At 46.2% G+C, this 19,914-nt stretch overlaps 2 protein-coding genes across 2 annotated transcripts in view; one reads left to right on the top strand and one right to left on the bottom strand.

The window, feature by feature from the left end:
• LOC106805257 (paxillin-like) overlaps positions 1 to 11,092 on the bottom strand; it is a 28,780-nt gene extending 17,688 nt beyond the window's left edge. The window contains exons 1-3 of the mRNA XM_014806786.1: positions 10,932 to 11,092; positions 8,770 to 8,870; positions 2,232 to 2,364 (exon numbers count right to left, since the gene is read on the bottom strand). Of these exons, the coding sequence (XP_014662272.1) occupies positions 2,232 to 2,319 (88 nt within the window). The 5' untranslated portion in view covers positions 2,320 to 2,364; positions 8,770 to 8,870; positions 10,932 to 11,092. The remainder of the gene's footprint in view (positions 1 to 2,231; positions 2,365 to 8,769; positions 8,871 to 10,931) is intronic.
• Positions 11,093 to 12,608: 1,516 nt separating this feature from the next.
• LOC106805275 (syntaxin-like) overlaps positions 12,609 to 19,914 on the top strand; it is a 41,337-nt gene continuing 34,031 nt past the window's right edge. The window contains 2 exon segments of the mRNA XM_014806809.1: positions 12,609 to 12,641; positions 13,006 to 13,095. Of these exon segments, the coding sequence (XP_014662295.1) occupies positions 12,609 to 12,641; positions 13,006 to 13,095 (123 nt within the window).

Below are 19,914 nucleotides of genomic sequence, written 5' to 3'. Positions count from 1 at the left end.
CTCGGCCGTCTTCGTTGTACACATTTGGGATTTTCAATAATCGTAAACCACCTATAAAGACCAGCGTTCACTTGTCTTGTTGTATATTAAGTACGGCAGCGATGTGCGATCACCATTGGCGACTAATTCTCACAACAGAGCTTCACGTGCGTTAACGCAGTCTCTAAACCTCTGCATCCTGCAACGATTCTGCAATCCTCGTTAAAACTTCGTAAATGCTATCAAAAGCAACAAGCCCATGGAACCAATTTGACGTCGTGTGTGTCGTGTGCTGTGTGTGTGTGTGTGTGTGTGTGTGTGTGTGTTGTGTGTGTGTGTGTGTGTGTGTGTGGGTGTGGGCGCGTGCGCGTGTGCGTGTGCTGTGCGCTCGTGCTGTGTGTGTAGAAAGTTTAACACTGACTTTCACACGGCTTATGCACCAACAGCACGAATCCATCTGATTATTGCAAGAACGCCCGCATACTCGGTAGTGGACAAAGTCCCTGAATGCTTGTTAAATGTCAAAGTGTGAATTTCTATACTTGTCCCAGAAACATATTGCATCTTGCAATATTGCCACATATTGCAAACGAGTCACGACTGCGCACGCGCGGCTGCGAGCCCGCTTCGCAGTGACGGCACGTTATTAACACATCGATATCATTACCAGTAATGAGTTCCCCCTCCCTCCCCCTCTCTCCCCTCTCTCACTCTCTCTCTCTCTCTCTCTCACTCTCTCACTCTCTCACTCTCTGCACTCTCTCTCCACTCTCTCTCTCTCACTCTCTCACTCTCTCACTCTCTCACTCTCTCACTCTCTCACTCTCTCACTCTCTCACTATCCCTGTGTGTCTCTTTCCCTGCCCTTCTCTTTCGCGCGCACTCTTTCTTCCCCCTCTCTCCTTCTCACTTTCTCTCCCTTTCTCCTTTTGTTTCTCCAACTCACTCTCTCCTTTTTCTCACGCCCCCTCTCTCTCCCTCTGCCTGCCTCTTTCTCCCTCGCACTCTCTCTCCTATCATCTCCCTTCTGTCTCTCTCTCTCTCTCTCTCTCTCTCTCTCTCTCTCTCTCTCTCTCTCTCTCTCTCTCTCGTCTCTCTCTCTCTCTCTCTCTCTCTCTCTCTCTCTCTCTCTCTCTGTCTGTCTCTCTTTCTCCTCCTCCTCCTCCTCCTCCTCCTCCTCCTCCTCTCATGTCTCACGGGAATCGTCATTACTGATGAAGACGTGCGTTTATTCCCGCACCTTTCCCCGTGAAGGCAGCAGAGGCGACAATCCCCGCAGCGAGGAGCATGTTTGAAAGGGACCGATTCGCATCCACGCACACCTCGCGGGGTAGGCTCGCGAGGTGTGCGTGTGCTCTCTGTGCGAGTGAAGACAACTGTACATGTAGTGCGATACTCGCTCCTCGCGACATTTCCACTGCGAGGAGAAAGTCTGAAAGGAACCGATTCGCACCCCGCACCAACCTCGCGGGAGAAGATCGCGAGACGTGCGTGCGCTCACATGCACTTGGAGCGTTTCAATAAAATATAATGCTAAATAAATACGAAATCTATTTACTACCAAAGTCTTAATGTTTCTATACTCTCTTTCACTTATTATTGTCGACAATTTCCTGCAAATGCCGTCCAAATGCTCATCTGCAACAATTTGAACAAACGCTGCACACTGAACAAATGCTGCACACTGACACATAAATATATAGTGTGTATGTGTATAACTATGTATTTATGTGTCAGTGTGCAGCGGCAGCCATGGCGGCAGCCAGCGTTTGTTCAAATTGTTGCAGATGAGCATTTGGGCGGCATTTGCAAGAAATTGTCGGCAATAGTAGGTGAAAGAAAGTATAGAAACATTAAGACTTTGGTAGTAAATAGATTTCGTATTTATTTAGCATTATATTTTATTGAAACGCTCCAAGTGCATGTGCGTGCGCTCTCCGTGAGAGTGCAGATACGCTAGTGTGAGGTACTATTGCCATGCCACAGTTTCGTATTGCGACATAGAGTGCGAGGGTGAAGAGCGACAGAAAGATAATAAAGGACGCTCGGATAATGGGCGCATTATTAATCCTTATATATAGAATGAATCTGTCTATATTATCAAGAGTACATAATAGAGATATTATGTGCTATTATGTACTCTCTATTATCTACTCTACTCTCTATTATGTACTATTGATATTACACACTACGCATTCGTTCATCACGACAGACCTCTCTGCAGTGATGCTCACGTGGGGATATGTTCCTACCTTTAGATTTGGCTTGCAGCTGGGCGCGGTTGAGGTCGTCCAGGAGCCGGTCGAGCGCGGCGAGGTTAGTACTGAGTACGGTGCTCATCCTGGTGTCTGTCTTCCCCGCCAGGTGCCGCTGCTGCTGCTGCAACTAGAAATGAGATCGCGATATTACTTATAAGGAGAGTATTATCATATTATATTTCTATGATGGACTCTTTATAATATGAAGCGAGAAGAAAGATATATTCCGAAGAAAGAAAAATAATGTATATATTCCGCGCATGTGTGTATGTGAACGCGTGCGTGTATGCGCGCGCGTGCGTCTACGTTGCACGCATGCGCGCACGCGCACGCGCGCGCGTGTGTGAACGCGCACACGTTTAGTTATATTTGTTGTCGTGGGGCAGATATGTGAAAGAATTGTGGGGTTGTGGTGAAAGTATTGGTAGTTATATTGATATGGCTATCGATTGCATATTGGGTATAGTTATCGTCCTATCAGTTCGGTTCGGAGCTCAGCCCTGCAGATGTGCGTTCAGCCTATCATGAATTACTTCTAACTTATGGCTGGCTCGGTTTCAACAGAGAGGAGCCATCTCACGTGGCGGCAGTGTTCGCAGCGGCAGAAAAACAGGCGTAAAAGGAGTAGGTATTTTAGCGATGTATCTTATCCGCAACCCCTGCCGTTATTATGCGAATGTACGAGACACTCTCTACAGCGTGTATATGGTGTATGAAATCACGCGGCCAGGAGGTCGGCTTACTACGCATAAATTATAGATCAATAAATTAATGCTCTCCCGAATCCATAATAGTAATTGCGCGCGTACACGGGACAGAAGCCTTCTGCTGCTGCTGCATGACGACGGAGCCGCAAGCGCGTACCGGAGACAACTTTATACGATCCCCCATACTCCCACATCTAATAGATATGAATTTAATAAATATAATTATATATTATATATATATATATATATATATATATATATATAATTATATTATTAAAATCACAAGAGGACATATATGCTATCTATCTATCTATCTATGCTATCTATCTATCTATCTATCTATCTATGCTATTATCTATATATCTATTCTAGTCTATCTATCTATAATATCTATCGTAATCTGATCCTATCTAATCTACTCTATCTATCTCATCTATCTATCTTATCTATCTATCTATCTATCTATCTACTACTCTCATCTATCTAATCTATCTATCTACTCTATCTATCTATCTATCTATCTTATCCTGACTCTAATCTATCTATCTATCTATCTCTCTCTCTGATATATATATACTATACATACCTTATAATATATATACATATTATATATATCGTCTTCATCGGTGGACGTATGTGCGCTATAGACCCACATTGTGCAATTCGTCTAGCGCTTGAAACTAGACTGCGTTCCTTTTCCCACCGCCCCATTTCGTTACATTCTATTAACGAGAGGTGGAGTCAGTCTGGCTTCACACAGGAGCTCTAGTAGCTCGTTCCACGTTGACTCGCTCGCGTTAAAAATCACATCTCGAAACTTCCGGACAAAACGTCGCAGGTCGCGGCGGAAACGCTGAAGCTGCTTGTTGAGCACGCCCGCGTGCCGCGCCTACCTTCTGATAACGACACCTCACGCTGCACGTCACGTATCTGCCCGTGGCTACGTGCCGATGTCACGAGTTTAATAAAATACAAAAATTTGTCATTATTTGAACGCGCGTGGTATAGTAGCCTCATAGTAACTCTTGTAATGTTTTCGGGCTCTTGGTGGGCCGGTGTCAGTAAGTGTCAGCAATAACGAGGCTTATATTTAGCGACACTCATGGATGGCTATCTTAGTGTGGTGTGTATCCTGCTGGTATCTTACTGGGTTATCTCTTTTAGTGTTCCGCGCGGAGGAAATAACAAGCGACTGGTCCGCGCCCGCTGTCCGTCGCGCGCGTGTGCGCCGAGTGTAATTTACTGAGAGCTTGTCTCCTGCTAGAATCGTTAAGGGTTGTATTGCGCGCTGGTGGCCATTGCCCAAGCGGCCACGCGCACAGGCACGATCATATATCACTTTGTCGCGCTTTCCGCCGCTTGTGTCTGATTACTTCGACGTGGTGGATGTTCGCGTTGTCTTTCAGCTGCAGCTCGCTCGTTTACCGCTCCGCGTCGCCTTCGTTCCTCTAAGCCTCAATTAATTAATTACTCACGGCACTCACTCACTGCACTCACTGCACGTCACTCACTCACTCACGTCACTGCACTCACTCACTTTTCACTCACTCACTCAGCTCACTCACTCACTCACTTCACCAAACTCAGCTCACTGCACTCCCACTCCAAACTCACTCACTCACTCATCACTCACTCAGCTCACTCACTCAGCTCCACTCAACTCCCACGCACTCCTCACTCACTCAGCCTCAGCACACATCACTCACTGCACTCACTCACTCACTCACTCTCACTTCACTCATCTCAGCTCACTCACCTCAACTCAAGCACTCACTCACTCACTCACTCACTCACTCACTCAGAACGCACCCACCCGCCCAGCCAGACACCACCCACACAACGCACCCACCACCCACCCCGTCACTCACTCCACGTCACTCACGCACGCCACGCCAGCGCACGCAACGCCAGCACATCAAACTCAATCATATAGGCGCGACTGCGGCTAACTGCACTTACAGAGGTCGCGGTGGACCATCATAATCCATCACGATATCAACTCATTCTCCGTCGTACTCATTCGCATGCGCAGCCCTGCCGTATAGCAGCAGAACTAGCTGTTATTGATGTCATCTGGCGGCGCAGAATGCAGAATGCATCGACTCACGGCGTAATTAGTAGCGCCCACGGTCGCGTAATGAAGCATATTCGGTTAGCACGCGACTACACCCAGCCGCTGCTACTGCTGCTGATGGGAGATGTAGTCGGAACATGTGTGTGCCGGGGCTACAACACAAAGAACGTCATCTCTCTCTCTCTCTCTCTCTCTCGTCTCTCTCTCTCTCTCTCTTCTATCTTGTTGTGTGTGTGTGTGTTGGTGTGTGTTGTGTGTGTGTGTGTGTGTGGTGTGTGTGTGTGTGTGTGTGGCGCGCGCGCGTTTGGTCTGTGTCTGTGTGTTGTGTAGGTGTGTGTGTAGAGAGAGAGAGAGAGAGAGAGAGAGTGTGTGTGTGTGTGTGCGTGTGTGATAATGTGTGGGAGTGGGGATGGGGTGGGTGAGTGGGCTACAAAAAACGAGGCTTGTGAAATCTTAAACTAATCCACCCTGGCACCAACGGGATTTTATTTTCGAGTAATGGATTCTAGAGTGAATCTAGAATGATTCTAGAGTGAAGAATAGATCTATTATTATTCACTCCTGGTATTATCATGTCTTCATACTATATATATATGATTGATATTTTTTCAACAAAGGTTCTTCTCAGACTATTTTGCAATCCGTACTTCAGGCGGTTGGTCGAGTGTAGAACAATGCGCAACAATGTTCATCGTACTGGCAAAAAGTAATAATCACAGACGAATTCAGTGACGAATCGTCGTCGAGTGTCTCCCCTCCCTTCCCCGCAGGCTCGGTCCGTCGCCAAACCACCCGCCACCGCCGCCAACGCTGTCGCCGACGGGACTAGAATGTAATGAGTTTCCATAGTAACCGATTCATTATTTACACCATCTGGCTCCAGACGCGCGCAATTAACTACTACTACGCGCCGACTGCTGCCACGCCCTACTGTTGCTAACTGCTGCTACTGCTGCTACTGCTGCTAGCCTACTGCTGCTACTTGGTTGCTCGCTGCCTGCTTCTGCTGCTTGGCTTGGTGGGCTGAATTGCTGTGCCTGATGTCTACTGCGCACTGCTGGGCTGCTGTGACGTGGGCTCTGGCTGACGCTGGGCCGTGATGTGTGGGCTGCGTTTGCTGCTGCTCGCTGTTTGCTACTGCTGCGCTGTGTGCTAGCTGCTGCTTGTGCCTGCTATGCTTCGCTGCTGGGTGGTGGTGTGGTGCTGCTGCTGCTTCTGGCTGCTACTGCTGCTGCTGCTGATGGGGTGGTCGGTGTGGTGTGTAGTGGTGGTGGTGGTGGTGTGGTCGGTGGTGGTGTGGTGGTGGGGGTGGTGGTGGTGCTGCTGCCTTGCTGCTGCTTTGCCTGGTGCTGGGCTTGGCCCTGGCTACTGCTGCTAGAGGTGGTAGTGGTTCTGCTGGCTTGCTGCTTGCCTGCTTCTGCTGCCTGGCTGGTGCGCTCTGCTGCTGCTGCTTGCTGCTGGTGCCTCTGCTGCTGCTGCTGCGCTGCTGGTGCCTCTGCTGCTGCTGCTGGTGCGCTGCTGGTGTGGTGGTGGTGTGGTTGATGGTGTGGGGTGTGGTGGTGGCTGCTGGCTACTGCTGCTGCCTGGTGCTGCTGCCTGCTGATGGTGGTGGTGGTACACAAAACACACACACACACACACACACACACACGCCACGCCACGCCACGCACGCACGCACGCCACGCGGCACGCACGCCACGCACACACACACACACACACACACACAAACACACACACACACACACACACACACACACACACACAACATATTAATACTTGATATAATATATATATATACAGTGTGATTTCACGCATTACGCGATGCAGCCGACATATTACTACTCGTCGGCGTGCTTGACCGCTGACGACGTGCGACGGTGCAGGAAACGGAAAGTGCGGTTGTGGGAAGTGTCGTAGTTTATAACAGTGGCGCCTGACGCTTTAGGCTCGGGCGCGTGGCAATAAAAGCTTCATATCACTTCAACAAGATTTGCGTTAGAAAAATGATTGACTGCTAGAGCGCCTATATAATATTTCATACATCGCTTATGAAGTTCACTTCAATATGATGCAACTTTATCGATTTAAATCGACCGAGATCGACAATCACTCAAACACTTAGAACCATATCATATCTGCCAGCTCGCGAAGGCAGAACGAAATGCACTAAGTCTTAAATCAGTCAGTTTGCGAGCAGCGTGAATAGACGGTCATCTATAATGCGACTGCGACAGCTGATCAATGAATCATGTAGTCAGCGCGGCAGCTTCGCTCTATTCTACGATATATATGCAGAACGTTAATATGAAACTAGATGATAATCAATCATTAATCATATATATATATATATATATACGTATAAATAATAAATTATATATATATATATTATACGCACACGCACGCGCACGCGCACGCTCACGCACACGCATACGCCCACGCGACGGGCGCCACGGCGGCACGGCGGCGCGATAGCGCACACACACGCACACACGCACACACACGTCAACTTGAAGATTATGTCATACAGCAAGTAAAATATGTCAGTTTACCACACACGAAGGAGCTTTCGCGTATTGGGGGTGAGTGTACGACTCGGGTACAAGACTACAAATCCGCGCTGCGTCTTGTGCAAACAAGGACGCATACTCGCAACACATGTGCGACGAACATCTGCAGCCTATGACAGACCGAACGCAAACCGTAGCTCGGCTGGCTATACACAATGAACTCGCAGTCTGAAGTGATGTTGGGCCTCGGTGGGGGATGGCTGCAGGCCAATATGAGCAAACATTGTTGTGACGATCAATGACTCGCTATGCGGCTGCAATGGTTCGCCGATTCGGTACATTTCTAACTACAAAGAAACCCCATTAGGACAAAAATCGGTGTTTATTTATAATCACGTGACAACGGCAGACGTGTTTGCCAATCAGGCGCACGGAATTCGCTCTCCGGTTTTCACTAAAAAGACATTTTTGTCACGTAATTGGTGGCAAGTGAGAAAGAAAAAAGATAGAGAGAGAGAGAGAGAGAGCGCGTGAGAAAGAGAAAGAGAGGGAGAGAACGAGAGAAAAGGGGAGAGGAAGAAAGAGGGGCAGAGAAGGAGAGACAGACAAATAGACAGGCAGACCGAAAAATATAGAAAAGGAAAGATCGAGACCGGGGTGCGAGAGTGGGTGAGATAGGAAGGGAAAGACAGACAGACAGACAGACAGACAGACAGACAGACAGACAGACAGACAGACAGACAGACAGACAGACAGCACAGACAGACAGACAGACAGACAGGAAGAGAAGAGAGGAGAGGACGAGAGAAGGGAGCGACGAGCTGCATGAAGAGAGGAGAGAGAGACGAGAGAGAGAGAGAGAGAAAGAGAGGGAGAGAGAGAGCGACGAGCAGAGCTGCTAGAAATAAGGACGAGGAAGAGACCGAAAAAATATAGAAAAGGAAGATCGAGAACTGGCGGTTGCGAGAGTGGGTGAGATAGGAGCGAGAGACAGGGACAGAGACGAGACGACGAGAGGAGAGACGAGATCGAGAGACGAGAGAGCAGACGAGAGAGAAAGAGGAGAGAGAGAGAGCTGTAGAAATAAGAGAGGAGGGAGAGCGCGAGAGCGAATAAGAGCGAGCGAGAGAGGTGTGGGGACGAACAAACACACATGTAGCGCGCAACGCATAGATTTCCGTCATTTACCGACAGCTCCACCTTAATCGAGTTCATGCACGTTAACAAACTTTCTCAATATTTACCCACTGATATCTGCAGTCGCTGGTCAAATCACCCGCCGTGTCACGCCTCCTCACTAACGCAGCGGTACACCACTATTAGTGATCACTGTAATAATTGCGACCTGCAACGAAGAAACACGAGTCCGCTAATAATGCCACCGTATATATACCTGTAGCCTGAGCTCGGAACACCATACGTGCGCCGTAGGATGTACGCACCAAACCACGGGGGCGATGACCCATAACGCATATAGGTATGCGCGTAGCATGTAGCTCTTAGAACTATAGCCATTCGTTCTGCCACAGGGCTGTGCTGTGGCAGGCAGGCTGTGCTGTGGCAGGCAGGCTGTGGTAGAGCGAAGGGCTATAGTTCTAGAACACGTACAGTCATATACATTACATCAAGAGTGCATAATAGAGATAATCTCTATTATGTACTCTTGCTTACATCAAGCTCTTGTTTACATATAGATTATATACATTATATCAGGAGTTAATAAAGACAAATATATTATTATATAGTCATGTAGAGTTCTAGAGCTATAGTCAGCACGTACCGCGCGCTTCAGGGCAGCTGGGGGCTCGACGTGCATTATTCGACAAGACACAATGTAGACATAACCGCTAGATCATAGGTGTGACTTGTGTAGTGGGGGAGAAAAAGAAGACTTGTTACATCTATATAATGGCTTTGAATATGGGGATATAAATAAAGGGGAGTCCATTGAAGACTGGAAATGTGACGATACCAAGTTACTTAATATTGCTTCCGACGACGTGAGGAAATTACTAAAATATAGGGAAAATCAAAGAATAAGATTAGCAGAATTAAATGCTGGAGGTACAAATTAATGAAAATGATGAGATGAAAGTTCATATTCCAAGAATATCCTCGCACCTTCACCAGAAGTGATGCCTTGTGAAATACAAGAGTGGGACAATATACGATACGATACGATACGATAGGTAATGCGCGGTGGAAGGGACGGGGGCAGTTCGTGGCTAGTTACGACCCCGTAGAAACATCTCTCTCTCCCTTCCTCTCTCTCTCTCTCTCTCTCTCTCTCTCTCTCTCTCTCTCTCTCTCTCTCTCTCTCTCTCTCTCTCTCTCTCTCTCTTTTCTCTTTCTCCTCTCTCCCTGCCCATCTCTCTCTCCCTCGTCTCTCTCTCCCTGCCTCTCTTCTCTCTCGTCTCTCTCTCTCTCTCTCTCTCTCTCTCTCTCTCTCTCTCTCTCTCTCACTCTCTCTTTTCTCTCTCTCTCCTCTCTCTGTCTCTCTCTCTCTCTCTCTCTCTCTGCTTTCTCTTCCTTTGATCTCTTTCTCTCTCTCTCTCTCGCATTCTTTCTCGATCACTCTTCCCCTCCCCCTCTCCCTCTCTCTCTCTCTCTCTCACTCTTTCTCCCTCTCCTCCCTCTATTCACGTTGCCAGAGCAGCCCCCGTACGTATATCTCTCGTCTGTTCGTATAGTACTGCGCGCTGGTGCATCTCAGGATCGTCCGAGATACGACAGTGACCTTCGTACGTGCGGCCGTGTTATCCGTGACGGCTATAAGCTGTCGGTCGTGTCTCCTGGTAAATCAGCCGTGGAGAGCCTTGAACAAGGCCGTGTGGACGCTACACAATTAACGCGACTTCTACACAATTGTGGTGCAGAGTTAGTGGGCGTGGGTTAAACATAAATGGCGTCCCCGTAATGGCTATATGCACATGCAGGTTGAACAAGGTAAACGCTACACGTAGAGGTTAGTAAATTTTCAGTATAGCCTCTAATTGCATTGGCTTTCAAGAACACTATATGTCATTTGTGTGTTTAGTAAAACGACGATTGATTTCCTCGCACGTAAGCAGCAACAAGGCATTGTCGTTTTCCGTAGCCGTGCAGCTGGTTTTTTTCTGTTTGCGTAATTTTCTTTGTGTTCGTACAGTCCCGTAAGAGTGGTAGCTCGTGTACCATTGAAAAAGTGCTATAGCTCGATTTAGTTATTACTGAGTGTAGACATTGTCGATTAGGTGACGCATATTTGTATACGTATCATCTATGAGGCAATGTATGCGTATTTAAGGAATTTGTTTACATGAGGTTGGCAGCATAAACCATAGCTGACGGACACAAATAAAAAATAACATGTAAATATTAATTCGCCAAGCAATTTTCCATAGATTCGCAATATCATCGTACTTACCTACGGCGTACAAATTTATCGGCTGTTGAAAGATAAGCGGAACTATGCTGTCTATCCAGAAACGTAACACGCACACATTAAATTTACTACATGCGTACTCGTAGACGCCTCTAATGCATACTGCTAGCAACTAGGGAGGCAACACAAAATATATGACTCACTCCCGCGACTCCATATTGGTAGTTAGACGGCTGCCATCTTCATCTCGCTGCCTAACATTACGGATAATTCGTTTGCTGTTGCCAGTCTACACGCAGCTGGGATAAGAGATGAGGATGCGCAGCCTCCACAAATGCTACATGAAACAACTGCTGCCATCTATTAGGGGGATTCTACACGAAATAGAACACGTAAGGTTTAACAGCATGAAGGCCTATCTGCATAGGCAGGCTGTGCTATACATAAATCAAGTTGTCTGTAAATAGTCACCATTATGATAAAACTAGCAAAGGTAATTACAATGATAATGCTAAAACGGATTCCGGAGACATGATTTAAATAAGAAACAAGTCGATAACTGACTGTAAACACTGCTGTTGGTAGAAGGTGAAAGGGGGACAATTTCAAGTTTCCCAGGTAAAGAATTTGTTTGTTCCCATTCGCCATTGTCAAATCCCTGTTTACGGTTAACTAAATTCGCTAGTTCGGCCTTCCCGCATTCCGGTTGATACTTGCGTCTCACGAATCACGGGATCCAGAATCCTCATTTATGGAAGATTTTTTTGCCGATTTTCCGAGTATTAAAATGGTCAACACCCGCTTCACGAAAATAGCCATCCCCACCTCATGTTTGGGTTTTAATGTAATTATGGAAGACACACACAGACGTATAGTAAGCTCAGACTACACCGAACCAGAACGACAGAAACAGCTCAGCGTTATTAAACACACCCTAAAGTCATTTACACTGCAATTTATAATATATTTAAAATTATAATACAACACGAATAGTCAAACTATGTCAAAAAAGCATCGAATGTTCTCGAAGCATCTATATGTTAAAGGCATCGACTTGCGTTTAATGAAATTAATCTTTAGAGCCTACGCGTCTACTCTGATAATCCGTTTAGTAATGAAGCCTCCCACGTGAGAGTGGTGGCAGCACGTTGTCGCTGTGGCTTCAGCAGTGTTCGACACTGCGCAGTGCAAGGCGAGCCGAGATCGCATCCGCGTTGTCGCTACTACTGCTGCACACCCACACACGCCGTGTCATTCACTCAGCACACGAGTAGGCGGGTAGTTGGCATCGCATCGCCACGCCGTCACACGCATCTATCGCGACGCACGTATTCTCGCACACCTGTAAAGCTACAACCGAAATCCGCATCACAATGTCCAGCGGGAATGCGGTACATCGTAGGATGCATTGAGTTATCACTCGATACGCATTTCGCTTCGAATTTCTTTTTCCCTTCTTCCGAGTATTTCCTTCATCGTAAATGGGACGCTGTTAGAGAGATGCCCTGCGTTTCCGATCGAGCTGCGACGCCGGACGGCAAACTCGTTGGGCGATGACGATCCGCGGCCGGATTTCCGGATTACGTTCCCGTTTCGACTCGGATTTTACCGGCGCGTTAAAGTTGAGACTGTCGCTCGAGGACCGATCACAAATCATGCACTGCGTGTGACCGGAAGACACGGTTCCGTTCTTACATCCGGTCACGATTTCCCCGCACGATGACGAAAGACAGGCTACCGGCGCTACGAGCGGTGAGTTTCACGCTTGTGTTATTTCTTGACATCAGACGGGTAAGTTTTTATCGTTGCGTGATGCTTAATCATTTCATTATCTCGTCGAGTCATCAACATGTAACTATATAAGGAGTACGTAATGGGCACTTTTGACATGTTAGTAAACCTTCCATTGTTTTGCCGCGACATACTCCGCTATCATTTACCCCCTAAATTAGCTCTAGAACTATAGCCCTTCTCTCTCCCACATGCGCGTGGAAGAGCGAAGGGCTATAGTTCTAAAGCTACCCCTAAATATGCCAATATATTGATATTCTGTGATAACTTTAATTTGCCTCGAGCATATTCTTACGTGGGTTCTATTAATGTTTCCGGTTACCAGAGCCAGTACCACGAAGAAAATGGATTGGAGGACGTCGCCACTGTGGACATGGACGGAGGAAGTGCATTCATGCCAGAGTTCTTCAATGAGGTATACTATGCTGGCGCGCTTGCGGTGTATTAAGAGTTAGTAGCAGATGCGGATCGAACTCACTCTTCTTATGTATGTAAATTATTGGTGTTTCAAACACACCGAGTACTCAAATGATAGTAGAAATACGTGTAAGGTGTGCAGTAGGATACAGCATATACCGCAGACATGGTTGAGGCTATTGATTCTGTCAGGATCGTCACTTGGACCCTACCGCAATTCGTCGCATAAACTTTGTTTCGCATTTCTTCGTAAATCCGCTCACTTGCTTGTAGTAAAACCCACTTACGTGACATCCCTACGGGCGTGCTTACTACCATAATCAGATTTCTCTCAATAATGTCTACAAAATTCATTACGCCATAACGCTAAAAAGTACATTAAATCTGACGCTTCGTGATATCATAACAACGCGTGTATACACACTGACGTTATATTAATTTCTATATCTAGAAGGAAATCACGGTTATCGTCAGGCAAACAATCCACGACTGAAGGGAAAATACTTTTCTCGACTAATGTCATCGTCTCTATGGCTATATCACGCCCCAAGCTAAGCCTCGTCAGATACGTAAAGAAACGTGTTCAGAAAGACTCGGGCTCCGCATGACAAGCACAGGTGTCATATGCATTAAGCTTCGTATGCGCGAGGCTATATTAGAATAAACCCGCACGCGCGCACCTATATATATATATGTATGTGTATATATATATTATATGCACTCATACATACTACAATTGATACTACGCACTGTAAAAAAAAGAAGCTTTTAACGGTGACACGTTACTCACCGGGGCTACAGCTACAGCTACAGCGGTGTTATTTACTGACTAGCCGGCTGCCCGTGTGGGTGGCAGGATTTGCCAGGTCTCTCAGAAACTCAACATCATTGTTCTCTCTATCGCGCGCGCACGTCGAAACGCATACAGATCTAGCCGCGTAACGGATAACGCTGTCTCCCCGCGGAACGGCTTGTTTTGAGCGCATCTACGCTGTCGCCAGTATAAGATTACGAGATGGAGATGCACGCACAATGCACAATGCACAATGCACAATGCACAATGCCCTGCGATGTTTGCCTCGGGGTATATAAGCCACGCGCGCCCACACGCGCCGTTACGGTGGCGTCTACATAAACGCGTTCGTTAGAGAGAAACGCACGCGGTTAAAGGTCGCAGAGATGTCTGAGACGTCTGAAAAGCATGTGTTCTCGGTCCGTGTACGCGAGGCACGAAGATGCAGCCTGTTCTGCTAGCATCTATGACAAATACGACATATACGCTCTCCTATGACACAATTTGTCATAGGCAGATTCTTCCTATGACAAATATTGTTGTATGTGTTGTGCGCATAATAGGAGTTTAGGAGCGCTATTATGAACGCAAGCAGTGAATTTCAGCTGTAAAGCGGAACGAAGTTGACTCGCCAATATCTATCATAGGAAGAATCTTTCTATGACAAATAGTGTCATAGAAGAGCGTACATGCGTATGTCGTATTTGTCATAGATGCTAGCAGAACATGTTGGAAGATGCGCACATTATGCTAATGACCACGCACGGTTCAAGAAGTTGCGAATTAGCTTAATTACAATTAGTGGTTCGAAATGTGTGTGTGTGGGTGGGGACATCGCACGTGACCGCTGCTATTGATGTACCGAAACCCACGCCGCGGTCATCGGCCGATTCAGTGAAAAATCGTTTGCAATATATTGCCAGGTGCATAGGGGGAGTGATCTTGTTCAGTGCAGTACTCCGCTAGTGTACAAAGTCCGTAAGCCCTCTCACTTATTACCCGAAGAGAAATGAGAATTGAAACGGCTTTCTCTCTCTCTCTCTTTCTCTCTCTCTCTCTCTCCTGCTCTCTTCTCACCCTTTCCTCTCTCTCTCTTCGCGTCTCTCTCTTCTTCTCTCTCTCGCCATCACACTGCTTTCTCTCGCTCCCTCTCTACTCGGCCGGCTCTTCTCTCGCTCGCTCTCATCGCACTCCTCCTCAATCTCTCTGACTATTATATATATATTAGTATAGTATATATTATAGACCTTAGAGATTCATGAGAGAGCAAGATTAGTATCTATATAAACATGCCTTCTTTTAGCCTTTCTTGTTTACATGCTAAAATTCGTAAAGAGCCTATACGCTTACCTTTCGGTTAGGTAGGTGAGGTTGGGTAGAGGGAAGCGGCCAGATCATCGCAGTGAAATGATCATCGCAGTGCTCCTTACTGATACATGTACCTGCTTGTTTACATGTCATCAGGAGTGAATAATAATAAAAATCTCTAAATATCGAAAGAATCGAATCTATAATTATTCCCTCCTGATGTCATTTATTCTATAGCTCAGAAATTATAATTGTGCGCGTTTATATGAATAAGGAAAGACAATACTAGCAACAGATTCATTATTTCAAGCAATGACCTTAAACTGTTAAGTTTTACAGTTTTATTAATAAGTTTTACAGTGACCTCTGCACGTCAAAATAAACCCATTCGAGCTCGTTTAGCGGTTTATATAGCCTATATTTCGATTAATTTATCCTCTGATCAAATTTTTTTTCTCGTGGGCGTCCACATTAGAAACCTGTCGATAAATAAAGCAAGGTTTGATATTCACTCGCCGATTTCCGCGCCCGATAGCTACCCGTAATTACACGGATTCGGTAACGATGATAATTCTATATTCCGGGGGGTCATTAGCCTGCTATAGAACGGTTTCATGTTCGAGACTGAATAGAGTCTATGGCGCTACAACCTCGCATCTCACCTCGCATTTTTACAATTCATTGTATACGAAATTTCATCGGTGTCTAATGAGATGGCAATCACGTGCGCTGTGTGTTAGTATGATTACGTAAACGCGGCGTAGAGAGAATATATCGCTGTCGCTCGGTGTGGTTGAATGTAGATATTTATAATGGCGTTGTTGTCTAATGATTTCGAAAACAGGATACCTGAGATACGATCATCGGGTAACGTAAAATAGCAGTGGAAGATATTTTACAATCATGCACAGATTCTAAAACTAATTCTAAACAGATTCTAAACAGTGCTCCAGCAACTGAAATGAAATCAACACGCATACGCGCGCACGCACGCACGAACGCACGCCCGTACAGACGCACGCACGTACGCAGGCACGCACGCGCGCACGCCCGTACGTACGGACGCACGCGCGCACGCAGGCACGCACGCACGCACGCACGTACGCACGCCCACGCGCACATGCAATTTATATCATTTAGGTCGCCTTTATTCACGAGTGAGCGCATTATTGCGTCGTAATATATTACCCCGCGCAGCTGCGGCAATTGTGTTTCACCACAGAACGCATATAACACGATTACGACTGCGCACGGTGACCATTTATTACGAGTGACATGACGCATATTCGATGATCGTAGAATCAGCCGCAGTCTTTTCTTTTCGTTTATGCATCATTGTGGTCGGGTATCTCGCGGGAGTATTAACACGAGTGAATAGATCGCACGATACGCACGTGCATGCAGGTGAGTCTATATAGTTACAAAGTGACAGTGCTTTTTCTGTAATTTGGCACGAAGTCAAACGAGAAGACATAATTATTGTTTCAAGCCCTTTAGCGCCATTCATAGCCATGCGTTATTAGCGTGTATATTATTACACGACATGCGGCTGAGGTTTAGTGTTTGCATGCAGCTTTGGCGTTTAGGAAGATGATCATTATTGCCGACGTGGAAATTGTGATTCTATCGTCGTATTTATCTCCTCAAATTATATATATATATATATGCAAGATCGCTACGTAGCTTTAGAAGAGCGATTGTTACCGAATCCAGCTACCGTGCCGTTCGTCTGAAAGTCACTCAATGTCGGTTTTTATTCCAAAATGCACATAAAACGTTCGACGAACTTGAACATCGGCTGAACGCGATAGGAAACATTATATGCTCGGCGTGTCGCCTGCACGGGACACCTTAATACCGTAATTACCAATTTCCCTAATCATTCGCAGTCACTCGAGTTGCAGTAGACGGTATACGGTTAGCCCTACGGTAATATCAGGCGTTGCAAAAAACAAAAATTCGTTTAAAAATCCGTTTGAAAATGTGCTTGCTTATTCACTCCCGATGTTATTCTATACGAACCCGCGTTAGAGCAAACACTGACAAAGGAACTCTGGTAGCAAACTCAGAGAAGGTGAAAGTAATCGGTTAATAGGTAATAGGTTATTATAGGTGATAGGTATAATGGTTGCTCCCAGCAAGATTAGCATGGGATGCTCAAGTATCACATTCTTGCTATTATTAGGTCGCCGCGTTCTCGGATTGGAAGGTAAGGTGATATAACACGTGTATATGTTCATATCCCCGAGGGCGTGGGTCATTCGCCACGGCTTTTGGCCTTAATACTAGGGGTAGACATCAGTCGCAGCTGTTCGCTAATGCCGCACTGAGAGTAGCATGGGAGTATTATCCAAAAAGCAACAGTTCCGCTAGCGTGGGATGTCTTAAGATGGCGGTTCATGGACTTACAGCCAGCGTGTGTGCCGGCATAGCAGCGTAAGCTTTCACTTCCCCGAAAATCGGGGAGTTAAGAGGGCGAGAGGTTAATGGCGCTAGCTATTCTTGTGCGAGCATAAAATATAGAGCAAGCGAAGCACGCAACCTGCAACAACGAACTCGTTATATAGATCGACGTCTTTTTATAAAATTAACGCTCGCGGTTATCTTCCGTTTTTTTCCACACCGGCAAATTTTGCAATTTTGTTGTCTCCGGCAAAACGAAGAAGCGGAGGTGGAAACGCCATGCTGTGAGCGCATACTGAGATCGGCACGATGAAAGGCGCAGCGGTGACGTGTGGAAACGAGTCGTCGTCTGCGGTAATTTGAAATTCTGCGGCCCGTTCCGGCGGTGCGGTGACGTTCCTGACATTTCGGCTCGGCTGCGCACGCGAGCAGGACGGACGCGACATTGTCATTGTGTTGATTACGCGGCAAGGATTCGCGGAAGCCACGCCCGTCCGCCCTAATGACACGCATGCAAATTACACTAATGAGTCCGTGTAGTAACACGCTGATCAGCGGTCGGCGGGTTTCTCTGCTTACGCATTATAAACAGATAACGCGTTCACGTACACCTTCACGCTAATGCCCATTTCGCCCTAATGTGTTGCAGCCGCTCTAACAATATCGCTGGTGTCATTTTGCGTTTAGTGCTTGCGTGGCTATAGTTATAAACACCAAAAAAGTGACAAAATTAATGGATTAGTAAAAAAAAAAGCGGAGAAAACGGAAACAGGAATACACAACAAAGCGCGAGATGAAAATGATGTGAAGGCGGATTCTGCATTTACCTCACTCTTGTTGCTTCGATGGAAGTCGCTTATTTTTAAGCAACTATATATACTGTAGTGTCACTAACCCGCTGCTGCTGCCTACGCAAACAACATGATATCAGAAGTACCTATACTCTGAATATCCCCCCCCCTATATATCCCCCTCTATATATCTCTATAGGATCCCAGGGGGGAATTCTCTATTATCTACTTCTGATGATATAGAAAACGCAACTGTGAAAAGAGTACTATCAAGAGTCCAGTCCTCTTATGTTAATAGTTGAACGCATGTGTGTGTGTGTGTGTGTGTGTGTGTGTGTGTGTGTGTGTGTGTGTGTGTGTGTGTGTGTTACATGTGTTATTAGCTATTGATGTAACATATAGACCGTATATTGAGTGTTGCGGCTTACGTCAATCGTCTTTATATGCCTACGTTGTATACCGTAGAGTGAGATCTAGCTAATACCGAAGTACAGTCTACACGAATTACTTACTACTATTATGCTATATATATATATATATATATATATATATATATTATCTGAATATATATATATATATATATATATTATTGAACTTATATATGCGCGCTTTTTTTTCCTTTTGAGTCCTCGAGAAGAGAGGGGTCAGCGGTAACCGTAAACCGTAACCGTAAATGTAACAACTGTTTTAGCTTATGTCACATCAGGATACCTCAGGATATATTTCCGAACTCAGGCCTAGGCCTCTCTATATTCGGCTCCTTCTTTCTACATGCTTCCAGTGGAGAAGTGCGGTAGTCGCAGTGAAGACTCTCATTCTGCCACTGACTATCCAGTCGAGACTGTTTTTAGGTTTGGTGAGCACACAGTGTTGTCGCTTAAACTATTCCATGGTTGTACTATGCGATTGCTGAATGAGTATTTTCCTATGTCACCGATGAGGCTTCTACGAGGGAGCCATGGTAACGGGATTCGTGTATTAATACTATTATACAACCGATGGACGCCGCTTCATGAATGGTATCAGTCTACTTGTCGGCTCATCGCTAACGCTTGTTCTTGAGCTCGTTTACGACAAGTATATGAATTTGAGCTTAGTTTTGGAACAATTCCCGTATCGAGTGCAAGCCATGTTGGTTACATTGGCGAAGATTACCCATCTTGCTTGCAAGAGGTGTAATGTGCGTCTACTCTTTCTGTTAGTGAGTATGTCTGAAGAAGAGCAATTCGTGGTTATCACATTTGCTCAGCTTGGTTCAGTAGCACCGTGTACTAAATTCGTTTAGATATCTTCCAAAGTAGTATATTTGTATTTATTAAATGGTCCAGTGAACACGCACTATTACAAAATTACGAAAAACGTGTGAACGTGTGTGGCGTGGGGGGGGGGTGCGTATGCGTGTGCGTGTGCGTGTGCGTGTGCGTGTGCGTGTGTGTGTGCGTGCGCGTGCGTGCGTGCGTGCGTTCGTGCGTGCGTGTGTGTGTGTGTGTGTGTGTGTGTGTGTGTGTGTGTGTGTGTGTGT

This window comes from Priapulus caudatus, unplaced genomic scaffold (assembly GCF_000485595.1).
Source record: "Priapulus caudatus unplaced genomic scaffold, Priapulus_caudatus-5.0.1 Scaffold107, whole genome shotgun sequence".
Lineage (NCBI taxonomy): Eukaryota > Metazoa > Priapulida > Priapulimorpha > Priapulimorphida > Priapulidae > Priapulus > Priapulus caudatus.
Note: the sequence above shows the minus strand (reverse complement) of the source record. Positions and strands in the feature narration are given on the sequence as shown.